General features: G+C 39.0%; 1 protein-coding gene across 5 annotated transcripts in view; it reads left to right on the plus strand.

Annotated features, from left to right (window-relative positions):
- pald1a (phosphatase domain containing paladin 1a) overlaps positions 1-17,442 on the plus strand; it is a 75,924-nt gene that overhangs the window by 19,557 nt on the left and 38,925 nt on the right. For all 5 annotated transcript variants that reach the window (XM_042507525.2, XM_042507523.2, XM_042507526.2 and 2 more), the window contains exons 7-18: positions 527-602; positions 1,790-1,938; positions 2,114-2,210; positions 6,892-6,996; positions 7,366-7,461; positions 7,557-7,691; positions 8,593-8,709; positions 9,407-9,586; positions 9,679-9,876; positions 10,409-10,549; positions 10,666-10,737; positions 15,664-15,804. In XM_042507525.2, the coding sequence (XP_042363459.2) occupies positions 527-602; positions 1,790-1,938; positions 2,114-2,210; positions 6,892-6,996; positions 7,366-7,461; positions 7,557-7,691; positions 8,593-8,709; positions 9,407-9,586; positions 9,679-9,876; positions 10,409-10,549; positions 10,666-10,737; positions 15,664-15,804 (1,507 nt within the window). The remainder of the gene's footprint in view (positions 1-526; positions 603-1,789; positions 1,939-2,113; positions 2,211-6,891; positions 6,997-7,365; positions 7,462-7,556; positions 7,692-8,592; positions 8,710-9,406; positions 9,587-9,678; positions 9,877-10,408; positions 10,550-10,665; positions 10,738-15,663; positions 15,805-17,442) is intronic.

Raw genomic sequence — 17,442 nt, forward strand, 5'->3', positions numbered from 1 at the left:
AGATTAGATAGAGCAATGCGTGGCTGCCTGCTGTACTATATTCAGGGCAGGTTAAAAATAGTGGCGCTTTGTTTGTTTGACAAGATTCGTTGCCCTGCTTTTTTGAAAAGGGGGGGGGGGCATAAAAACTAAGGTTGCAGCATCCTATTTGCAGTCAAATCCCCAGCTTTTATTTCAATGCCATGAGCTGCACAACATTTCCAGGGCAAGAGAATTTATTATTTCCAGAGGAGAGAATCTGTGACTCTCTGGAAGTTTTTTAAACTAAAGAAAGCAGCAGCATGTTTTATTATAGATTATTTAAAATTGCAGGTGGAGGATTTTTTGTAAGGGAACGTTAAAGATCCGATTATTTTGATCTCTCCCATCATCCCCTGTGATTGTAGAAAGTGAGATGAGTAAACACAACATGCAGGAGCTCAGCTATGGAGTGGTCAGATGTGCAGTGTGTTATGACCTACATAAGCGAAATATTGACACAACACAGTGCAGGTTCATATCTCGGTAACAATCTGTGGTGTTGCAGGTACTACAGATTACCAGTGCCGATGGAGGGAGCGCCATTGGAAGAAGACTTTGACGCATTTGTTAACATACTCAGGGTAAGATGGTGTGAATCACTCATGATGTACCAATTAGATAGCCCTTATTTGGTTGTGATTCTCTTGATGGGATGTTGTTTTGATGTGGGTTAAAGTTATTAATGGCTGGAATATTGGAGAGCATCTGGATTTTCTCACCGAGGTAGCTGAAAGGTCACAGTGGCTTTTTTTTTATCCACATGCAGTCTTTGAATCTGTCCTGTCTGTGCCATCAATCACTAATAAGTGTGATTTTAAAAAATGTCGGAAAACCTTCAGTTTGTACTCTTCATGTCCACTCTTTGGTCATACGCTCTGTCTGGTTTCCGTCCTGCCCCTAACTCACACAGGATGTTCTTTTCGTTTGTTTTGCCCATTTTTGGACTGGCTTGCAGCAGACGCTCCAGTTCCCTGTGGTTGGAAAGTGGCTCCTCTTTTTTTAACACAGTTTGGATCGAAGCTTTACTGTGTCCTGCCATACTCTTTTTTTTTTTTTTCTTTTTTTTTTGTAGTACTTACTTGCCCTTCTGGGGTTTTTCTTGTTGAAAGATTCCAGGTGTGGCAATCTTTATTATTTTCAAACTTCCAGGATGTTCCCTCACTTTCCATTTTTATGATTTAAACAAGATTTTAAAGGTTTTTTTTGATGTGTTTGTTTTTGTTATTGTGTTAGTTTGGTGTTTAAAAAGGGTGACTTCAGATACATAAAAGTTAAACGATAACTAACTAACTAACCAATAGAGGCAGTTCTAGACCAGTACCACCATTTCAGCAAGGTAAAATCGCTTTCTTTATAAATTGTGTCTAGCTTTAGTTTTTTTCAGTTCCTCACCATAAAAAACCAATAGTTTTGTTGTTGTTTAATGAGATTTCTTTTGAATTTAGTTCATCAAGAATATTTTCAATTTTTGGATTCTTCATTCAACAGTGGCATGCAAGTTTTTTTCGTGAAAAACTTAATAAGGGATAAGTAATTGATAATCATTCATTATGTGTCGTAGGCTATTCCTTTAAATCACAGTATCCCCATCTCGTGATTTAAAACTGTGCTAAATGAATTAATAAATATATGTTATATGTAACCGTGTTGTCCTAAAGGCCTTTATTTTCCAAAGGAAATTTAGGCCAGGTTTAACCACCTAATTATGTCCCACTATTCATCTCTGTGAGATGTTTTACAGTCTTCTGCATGTGCTCTGTTTGTCCAGGAGAGCCCTAGCTTGTCTCTGGGCCACGATGCGTCCCAGCCACTTCCTGCTCTGCTCTTTAGCTGTCAGGTTGGAGTCGGCCGCACCAACCTCGCCATGATCCTGGGAACACTTGTCATGAACCGCCTGAGGGGTGATTCACAACCACAGTAAGAACCCGGCATCAGATGCATCTGGAAAAAAAACTGAGAATGAAATGATATAATATTTCATCACATGTTTGATAATACAGTTTAATGGAACCAGCTTTGAAACTAGTGTCATCAAGAATTTTTTTGATGTCAGGTTAGGTAGAAGTTGACCTTTATATGCCTCGTTTTGCAGAGTTGAGGAGACAGCAGCTTCAGAGCCCAAACCACTGTTCCAAGTCATCCAGTCTCTGATCAACAAGCTGCCTAATGGACAGCAGGTCATGGAAGAGGTAACGCAGAATATCTACACACACAAAATTAGGTTTAAGAAAAAACAACATATAGAGCACAACTACAGGCCTTTTAATTCCCCATGTACTATGTGTTTTTTCATTGGATAAAATGTAATCTTAATCCTGCATCTGGCAGTTAAAACTTGACAGATTAAGTGTATTTTGATGAATTAGAGATTTTCCAAAGACTGAGAAGAAATAGATATGATTAGCTTTATGGTAAGCTTTTTTTATAATGGTTATTAAACTTTATCAAACACAATTTTTTGTTCAAAACACGATAGTTATATAAATTGCCTTGAAATGTTTCTGGGGGGATATTGACCTTATGTTAATTTAAGTCTGGCATTTTTCAACTTGAACCCTTTTTTACCATTTTTTTGTGTTTAACAATCTTTGAAACTGGTCCAGTATTGTGTGAGTGCTGCAGCTGGCAGCCACAAAACAGGCAGTAACGTAACTGCTTGTAACTGCTTGCTTTTTGCTACTGACAGGCTCAGATTATTGTTGTGTCTGACAACATTATGGTAAGGACCGTACTGAAACAAATGTTTTTGTCCAAGAGAAAGATCCTTTTTCTTTAACTAGAAACAGCCTGAAAATTGTTATCGCCAAATCCACCCAACTCGATTTACATATTCAGTATTTTGTCATTGTTTTATCAACGCACTACCTTCAAAAATGACAAATACACACAAAAAACCCCTCACAAAATCCATCTTGGCTAGTCTTTTCATTGTTCCAAAAATCACCAACTCTGGTTTGGTTGAAATGAATGAAAAGTTAAATGTTATTTATCTTCTTAGAATTAAAATAAAATAACATGTAATAATAGATCACGACCTAAATTATATGTTCCATCCTAACAAGCAACACGTTTATTTTCAAGTGACAAAGCCCTTTACAGTCCATCAGAAATGTGATCCTTCAGAAAAAGGTGACCTATTATAAATTTAGTCTCTTTGCCACACTCTATTGACTACATCCCTTTCCTTGCCTACATTTCCCATAATGCAACTCACTTCATTGTTGCCAAGGCAACAGCTGCCTTCTGTTTACATGTACTGCAGCTTTATGATGTAATTGTGTTCTCGAACACGACGTGTCATAAAGTGGTTCTGTGCTTTGGTTTTGAAAAGCCTTCTAAGGGAAGATTTTTGGTTAAAGCTCACTGTTGCAGGTTGATAGCACATTTCATCAGGATTTGTGTACACTGCAGCATTGGTGTCCATCTCTCCAACACAACCCTACAATTTTTTTACTGTACAGGGACATTTTTCCCCAGCAGTATTTAAGTTGGTTATCCCTCGAACCGTGACAATACAGCTTATTGCTGTATTTCTCTGCCACAGGGACTTTTTTTTTTAAAACACCAACAACATTCAGAAGAGCAAAACTTTTCTGTTAGATATGGAGTGCAACCTGGAGCAGGTTATCAACCAGGCCGTCAACCATGATGAGCCAAGTGAGAGCCTACAGGCAATCACCCAACTGCTTAGGGCCACGCACCTCCGTATAAGTAATATAAAGAGGCAGGTCAACAGGTGCACAGGTTGGGGAGACAGATTCCAGGCACTGAAGGCAGAGGAAAAAGCTGCCTATGACAATTGCGTTTCCCTCCAGAGAGAAGTTAGGACACTAACTGATAAGGTGAAAAACCAGGAAACGCTTGATGCTTTGTACAAAGAAACAAAAGCATCAAATAATGAAATGATCCGTCGCTGTCAGAGTCTGAAACAAGAACTTCAGGAGCTCAAGGAAAGGCAGGAAAACTCAAATGTGACGGAAGAAGACTATACATTTGCAAAAGACGAAAATGAAATGCTCGTGAGCGAAATGCGGAAACTGCAAGAAGAACTGCAAGAACTGCAAAATGAGTCGCTTTTAGAACGCAAGTCCGCTGCAATGAAACGAGAGGTAGAGGAAGAAAAGAAGCGCCATGATCACCTGAAAAATGAAATCCATCAGCTTCAGGAGAGACATCGGCATTTGCGAGGTTTGAGTCACTGCTACTATGTTGCTAAAGCTGAGAAAGAGGCTGTTTGCCGGAACAATGAAGCTTTGCAACTGGAAATTCTGAAGCGCCGCGAAGCGCTCCAGAATCAAACAGTGACTCAGAAAATGTACGAGGAAATGAAAGCATCAACAGATGAAGTGCATTTGCAAAATGACACCCTGCAAAGAGAAGTCCTCCAACTCAAGGAGAGACACGAGCATGTCCGACTTCTGGTTGAATCTTCCAGTGTCGCAAAGGCCAAGAAGGAGGAGGCTAGTCAGCGAAATGAGGCTTTGCGACAGGAGATTCAGAATTTGAAGACGGACATCGAGAATAAAGAATCTTTGCAGGGAGACATTGATGCAATCAGTGCTTCAGCAGATGAGATAAGCCATCAAAATGACACCTTGCAGCAGGAACTCCAGGATCTCAACAAAAAATCTGACGATTTACAGATCTGGGAGACTGCGCACAGGCAAACATTGGTGCGCTTAGAAAATCTGAGGACACAAAACAGAGATCTGACACAACAAATTAACACCGCGAATGACCAGCTCCAGGCCAGTAGACAGTTCAAGCTAAATTTTCTTTTACTGGAGGCTGAAGAGAAAGCCCTGCGTGCACAAAACAGGCGCTTGAGTGAAACCTGTTTTGAGGTCCACAGGAAGCTTCTCAGTGAGGAAGACTGGAGGCAAAAGTGCAACCTGCTGAGGGAACAGATGGACACTTTGAACCTCCTGAACAATGAAGCTACTGAGGAAATACAGTCTTTGAATGACAACCTCAGGACTCAAAATAATCTCAAAGACAGGTACAAATCCCTGATGGCAGAGAAAAACGTTCTTACCAACCAGAACAACGCTCTGCAGAGACGATGCCAGGAACTGAAGAAGACGTTCTTTAAAGAACAAGCTCTTAAAGAACAAATCAACAAGGTCACTCACGAAAATGAAGCCCTGAACCAAGATATTGGCACTCTTCATCTCCAGGTTCAGGAGCTGCACAACACCCTCCAAGGTGAAAGAGTGTTGGCCGACACATATAATTCCCTGAAAACGGTGAAAAAGACTATGACCAGGCAGAATAACGCCCTTCAAAAAGAACTCCAGGAACTTAACAAGCAATTGGAGAGAGAACAAGCTCTAGAGGGCAAGTGTGCGGTAAGAAGGGCAAAGATTGATGGCATCAGACATCAACAGACTGCCCTACAAGACCAAATCACATCCCTCAGAGTTTTGGACACAGAGTGACACCTCGTATTTAGGGTTTTCTCCGGGTGCTTGGGTTTCATCCCACACCCAAAACCTTAATTTGACTATTCTTTTTTAAATCATTAGTAGTTATTAGTTAATTTATATTTTGGGTTTTCTCCGGGTGCTCCGGTTTCATCCCACACCAAAAATCTTAATTAGTAGTTAATTTACAATTTATATTTTGGGTTTTCTCCGGGTGCTCCGGTTTCATCCCACACCAAAAACCTTTATTTGGCTTTTTTTTTTCTAAAACGTTATTAATTAATTATTAATTTTTATTTTGGGTTTTTTCCGGGTGATCCGGTTTCCTCCCATCTTAATAAAAACAAACAAATAAATAAATAAATAAATATAATTGGAATATATACATGTGCAATATATTGAGTTTATTTTGGTATGTCTATCCTTATCATGTAATGTCAAAGGTCATCTGTAATAGCTCAAAAACCCACTTAACATTGTTTTATCATCCTCATACCTAATGATCTTTTCCTGAGAATTGCTTTCAAACATGATTTTTAGACGTTGTTACAGAAAAGGACTTGTTACTTCTTTTTGGGGTTTGAGAGTCCCCAGCTGTAAAACAGTCAAATGTATTCTAGGTCTATTTAAGCAATATCACACTTGAGGTCGTGATGTTGTTCTCTATATCATCGCTTCTGTAATTAGGTCATATCACAGCCGCCATAATTTACAGTACAACATCACGACCTCGAGTGATACTGCTTTTATACAACAGTTCTACAAGTGTCAGACAGAAATAAGGGACAACAGATTATGATTTGTTTGTTTATTTAATGATGTTTTTGCCTCCATCGACACAAATAGTTCCACAACCGCTGGAAGTGACAGCTGGAAGTAATGTGTTGCCTAGCAATGCATGAACATTTTCCAATGCAAAACCAGTCTTACTTAAAAATATATGTATAAAAAATAGATAAATTATAATTAACAGTACCACATTGAGAAACACAAAATGTTTAAAGTTTTTTTTTTTAATGAAAACACACTGTTGAAGCTGCAACTTTACACCAAAAGTTCTTCTGTATAACATTTACAAATGCTGGCAGAATATATATACGAACAATGATGGCGTTTATTTAAATGAATTGGTGTCACATAGTGGTGTCTTTTAATTTTAGCCTCGAATATATCTTTTTTCTCTCCCCTGACCCTGCATCTTATTATTGTTATTGTTATTATTATCAGTGTTGTGTCTATGACCTTTTTGTTACCGTAATTATCTTATATGTCTCTGCCCCGTATCCCCTTTTTCCTGAGAACTGCTTTCACACATGATTTTCAGAATTTGTTATAGAAAAGGATTTGTTACTGCTTTTTTGCTCTTAGAGACTGAGATATGGAAAATAAGCCTGAAACATACGGAAGTTACCCTTCCGTTGGTAATGTCTTGTTTTTCATCTGGCAGGTTGACCAGGCCATCACCCTGTGTTCAGAAATGCACAACTTAAAAGAAGCAATATATGAGAACAAAAGCAAGCTGGAAGGGATCGGAGAAGATTATCAAATTCAGGTTAGTGGGGTTTTTTTTAGCTTTGATTTAGCAGCGCTGACAGCAACCTGGATTTTCTCTTCAAAGGCAGCCACCTTGTGCCACAGATGCTTCTTGATTTCCAACTGCATCTGCTGCTCAATTTATGTTCTGCTAAATAAAGCAAAAGTGAGACAGAAATCAAAAGAAGATGATGATGAATAAGAAGTCCTTACCAGTGTGGGCCCTCGAGCTGATGGAGGGCTTCGGAGCGACAGTTCTTGTATAATTTTCTCCCATCTGTCAGGGAATCAGTGGGACCTCAAGTGCAGGTTTAGTTGAGATGAAACACTTCACAAAAATGGGGGCTGCTTCTGTGAACAGATATTAAAGCTTTTGTTTGTTTCTCAGGGAAGCAGTACCAAAGACTACTTTCTCAACAGAACCATGCAGAGCTTGGAGTGCTACTTCTACTTGATTGTATTTAATGCATACCTTCATGAACAGGTAAGGTTGTCTTTCTACTACGTAGATGTCTTTATTGATTCGTAAAAAATAAGTTACATTAAAATACTGACTGCTAATACTGTTACATTTTGCAGTATCCTCTTGCCTTTGTGTCCAACTTCAGCCAATGGATGTGCTGCCACGCGTGGTTGTACAGGTTACTGGCTCGCATGAATTTATCAGAGCTGTCGGCTCCGGCTGAGCTGGTCACCAGAGGAGCTCGCGTCTTGGTGAGGAAATCAGGTGTACACGCAGAACACTGAAGCCGTGAACGCTGCACTTTTGATTATATCTGTCTGTAATCTGAAACTAAAACTGTAATGTGCAGGATGGAGATGCATTCTCTGTTTTTGCTTGCAAAGGTTGCTGCAGTTTTTATGCCTTTGCGGCAGTGACAGCTGTGGCCGAAGGTACTATGTTTTTAGGTTGTCCCTCCATCTCCTTTCCATTCTTATAAACGCAATATCTCAGGAAAGCAGAAAGGCACAAATGTCCACTTAGACTCAAAGATGAACTGATTTGATTTTGGCATTCAGAGGTGAAAGTCTCTGTGACCACACTCAAGAGGTCATATGCTCATTATTACACAATTTCCCACAAATGTCTAAAACGATATAACTAGTGTGGGGCCCCTGACTAATGGTTGGTATTTGATGTGTTGACGGATGAAGTAATTCTATTTTATATCTGAAAGGTCAAAGGTCACCTTCACTGCAACATCATAATATGCTGCAAAAACACTTTTCTGGCCATAACGCAGCATCATTAATCGTGAACAGATCAGATATGAAATTGACAACACTAATCTTGGGTGTCCACCTCAAAACTGTGACCAGGTTAAGGACCCATGTGATGTATCCACTTTTCTCCATGAAATCCAAATAATACCTTTTTATAATAGTCTTCATGACATTTATATGAATCTGAACAGATATGGATGTAAACTGCACCTTGACTGGTTGATGGAGGCGTGCAACCGCGAACTCTAGTTTGATTCTGATAAAACTCGCTACATGATGTAAATCTTTACTTCAAGATATCTCAAATCTCTCTGTTTTTCCACAAAATCATGTTATCATCTGTAGCTTCAAATGCACTAGATATGTTATGTATAACTGTGTGTCTGCACAGGTTGCCGATGAGTGTTTGGCTCCTGATGTGCTCAGCACGGTGAAGGAGATGAAGGCGGTCAACTTCAGACGAGTGCCCAAGATGCCTGTTTATGGAGTGGCTCAGCCGACATCAGAGGTGCAGCAGATTCTCATACTTAATCCACCTTAATAAAAAAAAACCCACCAAACTTTAATTCACTTTTTGACAATATTTAATAACACCAATCTAAACATAATCTTGAGGGATTAAAAAGTAAATACTTACTTTGATGGTTTAGTGCTCAGCAAATGGACTTGCATTTGTATAGTCCCGTTCTAGTCTCTCAATTTGGATTCAGTATCTTGCACAAGGGTACTTGACATGCAGACTTGGAGGAGCAGTCGATCGAACCACCGATCTTCCGATTAGTGGATGACTCACTCTACCTCCTGAGCCGCAGCCACTCAGAAAATTGTCAGCTTCATCTACAGAGGATTATGTGAAATACTTGTCTCTCTAAGTAGTCACTTTTTGAGCTCATTAGAATCAACTCAAGTGCACGCAGAAGAAAGATATGAAGCAAGAGATATAATGCTTTAGTTTTTTTGTAATCTTTTGTATAATTGGTATTAGTAAGACTGACTTTGCACGTCCCCATTTTCATGAAAAATTTCTACATACAACGATTTTGTAACGATCACCAATGTGCATCCTTGGAGTCTGGAATATTCATGAGCCTACAAATAGACACGGAGGAATGACTCATGATGATTTCGACACACGCTCACTACAGGATGCTCAAGCCGGGCTTCCAGCTCTGTGCCGTGTAATTGTGAACTCACTATGTTTGCAGGCTACCGGAGCTGTTTTAGCTCATCTGACGGATGAAAAACGGAAGCACAGCCACATATTGTGGGTCAACTTGCAGGAGGAGCTGGTGCTGGAAGCGAACGGCCAGATATTTACACCAAGGGAGCCGTCGTGCCTCGACCAGCACATTCCCATCCCCTCGTCTGACCCACAGCTAATAGAGGTAAAGGGAGAACTATTCTTTTTTTAGGTGCTTTTCAGGGTAGTTACAATAATGTAGTTTAAAATGCTCTCATGTCCCCTCCTGGACTTTAGAAACTGGAGACGTCTCTGAAGGAGGAGATCCTGGGAGCTCAGAAGTGGCTCGAGGTGACGCTGGAGCAGGAGAAACAGATGAAGATGTTTAAAAGCTGCCTGACGGTCCAGGAGATCTTCAACCAGCACAAAAGCTCCCACCAGGGCCTCGTTAGCAAACGCATCCCCCTGCCGGACTGCAGCGCGCCCAGGGAGGAGGTAAAGACGTGAAGGGGTGCATAACTACACGTGTAGTCACAAACATGCAGACCTGACGGGCTGATATGGCTTTTATGACAGTGTGTAAGCTTTGCGCGCCCTCTACTGGTTAAGAAAGTTACTGCGAGCATATCCATTTATTTTGCCAATTGCAACACTAATATTGTATTTAATCATTGTCCTCATTGTTGTTTATTAATTTTTCAGATTTCTGTTAGAAATTTGAATAAATATGTTTAATTAGTATAATAATTTAGTGTGATGCAATTTGATTTTGCATTAATTTCTTATTATTATGCATTTTATCTCATGTGCATGATATCTATAAATACAACATTTATTCTATTCAAGATTTTGTATTAAAAAATGAATTTAAAGATTGCATATATATTAAACTTTTGATTGATTTACTCATTATTTAGTTACAGTTAGGTCAAACAAATTGATATTTTGATAGAGTTGTGTGTGTGTGTGTGTGTGTGTGTGTGTGTGTGTTTGTAAATTAATTCTGTATGTGTGTAACTGTTGTCAGGATTTTGATAAGCTGTTGGAGGCCATGAAGAGTGCCTTGGCTGAGGACTCTCACTCAGCCTTCGTCTTCAACTGCTCCAATGGCAAAGGCAGGACCACGACAGCCATGGTCATCTCTGTTCTGACTCTCTGGCACTTTAATGTGAGACTCTTCCTTCAGTATTCCTTGATGTTATTTATATTATTTACTTAACAATAATCAAATGAGTGTTTTTTACAGTCCTCAGTAATCTAAAAACTGGTGTCTTCCATCTGCAGGGTTTTCCAGAGTTTTGTGATGATGAGATTGTGAGTGTTCCTGACGCCAAGTACACAAAAGGAGAATTTGAGGTATGCATACTTTGAAAGCCAAAGCCTTCTGCAGCTGCTCTGTTTATATAAACTCAGAATGAAGTGCAAACTGCTGATAGTAAAAACATAAATTCAAGGTGCTTAAAGAAGACAGTTTGCCCCCAAATCAAAAACACATATTTTCCCTCTTACTTGTGGTGCTTTTTATTATCTAGATTGTTTTGATGTGAGTTGTACAGTGTTGGAGATGTCGGCTGTAGACATGTCTGCCTTCTCTCCAATATTTTGGAAATATTGACCCATCCCAAAAAAATTATATATATTTTTAAAACTCAAAAGTAATGCCTTTTTCCAGAAATCATGACCAGGTTACTTGTTGTGAGCAGTTTTATGTAGGACCTATTTTCTCTCTGCTTAACTACACCTGTGAACTGTATCACTGCGCTGAAAGAAGCGTGCATATACTGCTATCTCACCTAGCACCACTGAGCTAAAGTTACAGCTCAGCCAAGAGGGACGCCATTAATGTTTACATCACAAGCCTCTCTGCCACGTGTCGATCCACGCTTCCCTCTGTGCAGTGATACGGTTGGTGGAAAAATAGTTCTTACACATAACTGCTCACAACAAGGTCTGTGGATTATCTTGTGGTGAACTGTCCCTTTAAGACAAGTTAAATCAACAGCAGCTTATTCATACTGACATGTGTTTAGAGCTGAAAGTGTTAAGTTCATGAAGAAATTAAGAAATTATCATGGGTCCTTGAAAAGACATGGAACAATTTGGAAATTTTGTCCCTGACAATGTTTGGGAACCCTGATAATCACTTTGTGTATTTAGCACCTTTCAAAATTACTGTTACAAAATGCTGCAAAGAAAAGGAAAAATAAAGGAAAACAAACAAATACAAATTCACAGCAAATAACAATTAACCACAAGGAAAGTAAATGGAAGGTCAAACAAATGAATATAAGCTGCTATTGTCTCACAGTCAGCCCTGTTTTTTTTTACTTTGGTGACGTCTTTAGCGTTGAGTTATTTTTGCCGTTGTGTTGATTACCAGAAGTCATTCAGAAGAGCACATTAACTTTTTGAAACTCTTCGCGTCTGTGTTGATGAAGCTTGAATTTCCTTAGGTGGCACTTCTTTCCTTGTTTGTTTTAATGTGCGCACTGCTGCTGGGAGCATAAAAAGAATTGACCTTTTGTGGTCATTTTCCTCAGAAAATCGACTTCAAGATTTCATTAAGTTTGTGTGAGTCGATGGAGGCGGTAGAAAGATTTCTGACTGCGTTTACTTGTGGTGAAGTTCATTGTTCACCCAGATTTACTCGACCTCTTCAGTGAATGACATCACCGTGCCGTACATTAAAGGGGGGTGACTGTGCCGCCCTTTTGGTTTTCTGCATCTGTGATTGAAAGCTTTTGGCAAACAAAGCAGGAAGCCAAAGCCTTTTCTCTTTTAGTCTGAAAGTGTCGTCTATGAGCTGCCTGGTGTTTTTCTCGATTTGTGACACTGAGTCAGTGGTTGGAACCTGCTGGCCTCGGTGTCCTCGGCACCGTAAAAATGGACACACAGAAAAGAGGCCACGCTCAGCAGGGCACACAATGCCGCGTGCCAATCAAAGCAGCGCGGCCGTCAGAGTTTCTGGGATACACAGAGTGGTTGCTACGGAAACCTTGTCTACCTCCAATTCAACCGCTGAGGGATGTGTGATGTTGCGTTATCTGCCAATAAGACGTTGCTATGGCCATGAGATGCACAGAATCACATGATGGAGGAGCTGGTGGTGCTTTCTAGTGTTATCTGATCCGCTGATAATCAACGCAGGTGGATGAAGCAACTTTAGATTTGTTAATATATTTCATTTAAGTTGCCATCAATGTTATTCCAATAACATAAAGTTAGAAACAGCGGCGGACGTAGTGGAGCATTTAGCTGCACAAAACACCCTAAAGTTTAGATTTTCCAGTTTAGGCTTTCTTAAAATGCAGTGGAAAAGTGTGTGAGATTTAGAGAAATTGTAGTAACCAGAGCAGTTTACATTTTTTTTATCTAAAAGATTTTCAGTGTCATGGAAGATTATTTACCTGATTCCAGCTGTTGATGAGGCCTTTAAATTTGATCGCAACCGGTATTTATTTTAGCCGAAGTATTACACCACAAGCGCATCTCTCTGAAGTGGTCAGCGAGAGATTTTGCTCTTCTGCTATCCTCTATTCACACGAAGAGCTCTGACTTTGCTTGCTTGTGTGTCTCTGTCCATCTCTGATTTTCTCTGTGTTTGCGTGTGAACAAGTGTGTGTGTTTCTGTCTGTGTGTGTCCCGTTTCTGACAAATATGTGTGAGCATTGGATGCATACTTTCTCATTTATCAAGATCAGATCATTCATTTCTAATATAGCCTTTATATGATTTATGACAGATTATCTGTGTGCTTTCCTGCCAGATTTACTTGCGGCTCGCAGAAAATATAGACCGGATGCCGAAACAATGTCTGCAGATCGTGAACCTGTCCAGGTGCTCGGCGCCCAATCTGTTAACATGGATCTGTGCCCAGTGTGAACCCGGCGTTAGGCGCATACACACGTGAAAACAGAGTCCAGGTTGAAAATGCCAAAGTTTTTCTTGGTCCTTTACTCAAGGAATCTATAAACAGTTGCCCTAAAGACCTTAGCGACCAAAGTAAGGAGAAAATAAACTCTTAAAAAGTTACAATACCAGTACCCTTAAAGTAATACTGACACCAATAGAGTACTTCATTTCATACCTTCTTTTTTTTCTTATTTAACACCTATCATGGGATTGTTAGCACTCAGTTAACTACTTTAATTACTTCAATTACTTTCAAACGTTTTGGTGCCACTTCGGCACACTTCTGAGCTGCCAACTTCATCAAAAACATCATGCTGCATCGCTTGGGAGCAGTTATGACATTCGAAAAGAAAACAGCGCAGTCAAACTGATGAAGTCGCTGACGCTCGCTCACGTCACATCAAGTTTGGACATGGTTATATCTGCCCAGTCAGTAGTTTTTAACCACATCAACTTAAGGTGCACACAAAACAAAGAGCTGATGGGAAATAGGCTTTGTGTAATTGACTTAACTAATATTAAAATTTCATAGTAAAGGCCTACCTTACATTCACTGTCTAAAAATATTAGTGGTGTAAACAAACTACATGAAAGACCAGAAAACAGAAATAACTTTGATAACATAGATTTAGTTGTACATTAAACAGAATCCTAAGGGGAAAAAAAACTTGAAGGTTTTATACAACCTGAGACAGATAGGACATTAGTCGGGCAGCTTGCTGATGCTGCCGGTCTGAAACGCACGCTGAATGAGTAAAGAGGGTTTTGCCTGCAGGCCTGTTCTGTTCTCTGATCCCGCTCTTTGGCCATCCTCCCACTCTGCCTCTCGCTTCTTCTCCTTCTTCTTATTGATTTTATCATTATTATCCAGAGTAAACAGGCTGTAGATGGACCACCAACAGGGTTTAGCAAACTGCCACACTGTGCTGTGGTTTTACATGGAGAAGTAAACATTCCCTATCTATAATACCATATGCTGCTCATGCTTCAAATCGAGATGAGATTATTTATATTACCTTGACTTACTTCTTTCCTACATAAACACAATTAAAAGTGCCTTACATAATGCATCAAAAACTCTGAATAAACCATACAGCGTAAGACATAAAAGCACACAGTCTATGCAAGCTTACAATATATTTCATTATGCTAAAACTCAACATTCATATTAACAGTTGTTTTTTTTACTCCTGTCACTTACTACTCACTGTAATCTCATTTTTCACTGCGAATATGCAAGTCCTGTGCCTCTATGGAAACAGCACAATCGTGGCTTGTAGTATGAAAAGCTTATGGATGTCTTTTGTGCAGTATAACACAGTTATAATGACATAAATCGTAAAAAAGAAAATAAACAAAAGTTGGATTTCTTTGATAATTAAGTGCCCACGAGTGTTACCAATATTGGCAAAAAAATAGGGCTGATCATGCTATGCATATTGAGCTATACATTTTTACAACATCTACTTACAACCTCTCTCATCCTCCATCTCTGCTCTGTGTAGACAGCCTGCAGTCCATTTCTGCTTTGAGTGACTGATTGTCTCACACGAGTCATTCATGACATCCGAGTTGTGCTGAGAAGTGCAGAATTTAGTGTTTGTAACAGGATCTGGTTTGTGCAAACTTTATATTTTTGGAGTGATCTCAGCATTTTAAGTTTTGATTTGGTTATTTTTGCTCACAGAAGTAATTGTCACATAATGTGCTCTTAGACCTTTGGAAAATCAAAAATGTCTGTTTTTACAGTTTCTAGCTATGATACATGGTGTAATTTTGGCTACTTTTGAAAAAAAACATGCATTTAAACCTGCCAGCAGGATAAAAGGACAAGAAAAAACAAACTAAAAAATCACGTGACTTCAAAAATGCCAGAACAGCTGTGAAAGAGAAGTTGTTTTCAGACTGTTTTTTGAACAAGTTTGTTTCCAAGGTCAAGAAAAAACTTTTCAGTCTCAACTTTTTAGGACAACATCAATGAGAACACTTCCTAGAGCATACAAAAATGGAAAATTTGAGGATTTACAATACCATGACAACTAGTCAAAACTGCACCTGCTGAGGAATATGGTGTGAAAGCTTCCAAGCAGCCACTAAATACACATTTCAGTAAAAAAAAAAAGTCAAAACCTTGCAAATTTGTCACACTACAATTGTATTTTCCAAGTAACACCTGCAAGTGCACCTGCTTCTACTCTCGATAGGTGCAGCATCTTTCCCATTCATTAAAATAACAGCAGGTGTTATGTTGGCAGATTTTAGTCAGTGGTGTTTGTTAAATGTTGCAAACTCGTCTTTAAACTTTTGCAACTTTATTAAAACTTTTTTGCCAGCAGCACACTGTAAACTGTGACTGTTTGTGGTGTGCAGGTCGTGATGCAGCTGGTGCGTCTGCTCCCCGACGGCCACAGGATGAAGAGGGAGGTGGACATGGCCCTGGACTCTGTCAGCGAGACCATGACCCCCATGCACTACCACCTGCGAGAGATCATCATCTGCACGTACAGACAGGTACAGCACATCTCTCTGGAGTGTTCATTACCTGGTAGTTGAAAGCAATACATTTGAAACAGTTAAAGTTGACAGTCTGAGAGCAACGAAAACACTAAAGGCAGCGCATTAAGGTTAATAGTGTTTGTTTTCCGTCATATTTCTGTCTTTGTGAGGACCACTTTTATTTTAAACCCTGTGAGTGGGTTTTTTTTAGGGCATTTTGGCCTGTACTCACTTTGTCAATGAGCTGTTTTGAGGATTAGGACTATTTTGGGGGGTTACAGTCAGAATTAGGTTTTGGTTAATGTCACGGTTGAGATTATAGCTAGGTATGGGGCATTGTGTAATTAAGAGAAGAACTGAAATACATTAACCCTTTGAAACCAGGATCAACATCAGTTTTGTCATTTAAACACCTGTCGCAAGTATCTTTAAAAGGTGAGCATATTGTTTTTATTTCCTCCTAAAATATGGGGAAAAGGCAAAAAGCATCTTGGCATGGAATGTCCTGCAAAACTGCAAAAACAAAAAAAAAAAAGGTAAAAGGCGACAAAAAAAGACCTAAAATTAAGCTTTTAAAGAAGAGAGAGAAATAATGGAAAATTATCAAATAACTAAGGAAAAAAATCAAGAAATCCATATTAATAATTATTATATTATAATTATAATTATTATTATTATGTTTATTATTATAATTAGTTTTAGTTTTCATCTCCTGTTTTTGTTCTTTTACTTTTTTATGCAAATTTTAGGTCATTTCCTCATAACTTTTTATTGTTTTCTCGCAAATTTTTAGGTAATTTCTTGTCAAGTTGCTCATTGCCTTCTTTCCATGTTTTTTTGAAGTAATCAAGCCAAATTGCTCAGGTTTCAAAGAGTTAACTGGAAACTCACTGTCCATATTAGTATTCTGATAATCTTGAATATAAATTGCAAATACTTGCATCTCCAAAAGCAAAGAATCATCAAATATTCCTCTGAACATCTCGGACGATGTCTATTGTTTTATCAGAAAAAAAAACATGGCAGCATCTTTGATGGAATGAATCCGTCCTTTTAATATTGAGACACAATCAGCATGTTAATAAGGATTTCGGTGCAGTTATGCATGAGTCCCATAGATGGCGTCAAGAACTTGTTAAGCCGTTTTTTAGAATCTCAGAGACATGAATGAGGATAAACTGCTCTCTATGCAGGAGCTGCAGAGTGTGGAAAATGATTGTGTTGGAACTTCACTTATCTGTAAAAATCAATGGAATTCCTTTGGGTCTAAATGGAAAAATAGTGAGAGGAAAAAAGGCAGAAAAAGAAATTATTGCTGTTGTTTTTTTTCAGCTTTTGCCTCAAAGTTTTTTGAAGTGTGACTGCTCTACAACAGGGCCGCTGATGTTTTCATTGTTGAGTAATCTGTTGATCGTTTTCTCAACTGGTTGGGCTAGAAAATGTCAGAAAATTGGGACAAATGTTGATCAGTGTTTTCCAAGGCTTAAGATGATGCCCTCGAACATCTTGTTTTGTCCACAACCCAAAGAAATTCAGTTCAATGTCATAGAATAGTAAACATACCAAAAAAAATGCACATTTAGGGAGCTTAAACCCCCCCCATAAACCGTTAAATCAATTATCAAATGAGTTACTGATTACTTTGATATTTGA

Source organism: Plectropomus leopardus, chromosome 19, assembly GCF_026936395.1.
Source record: "Plectropomus leopardus strain MGB_pleo_1.0 chromosome 19, ASM2693639v1, whole genome shotgun sequence".
Taxonomy (NCBI): Eukaryota; Metazoa; Chordata; class Actinopteri; order Perciformes; family Serranidae; genus Plectropomus; species Plectropomus leopardus.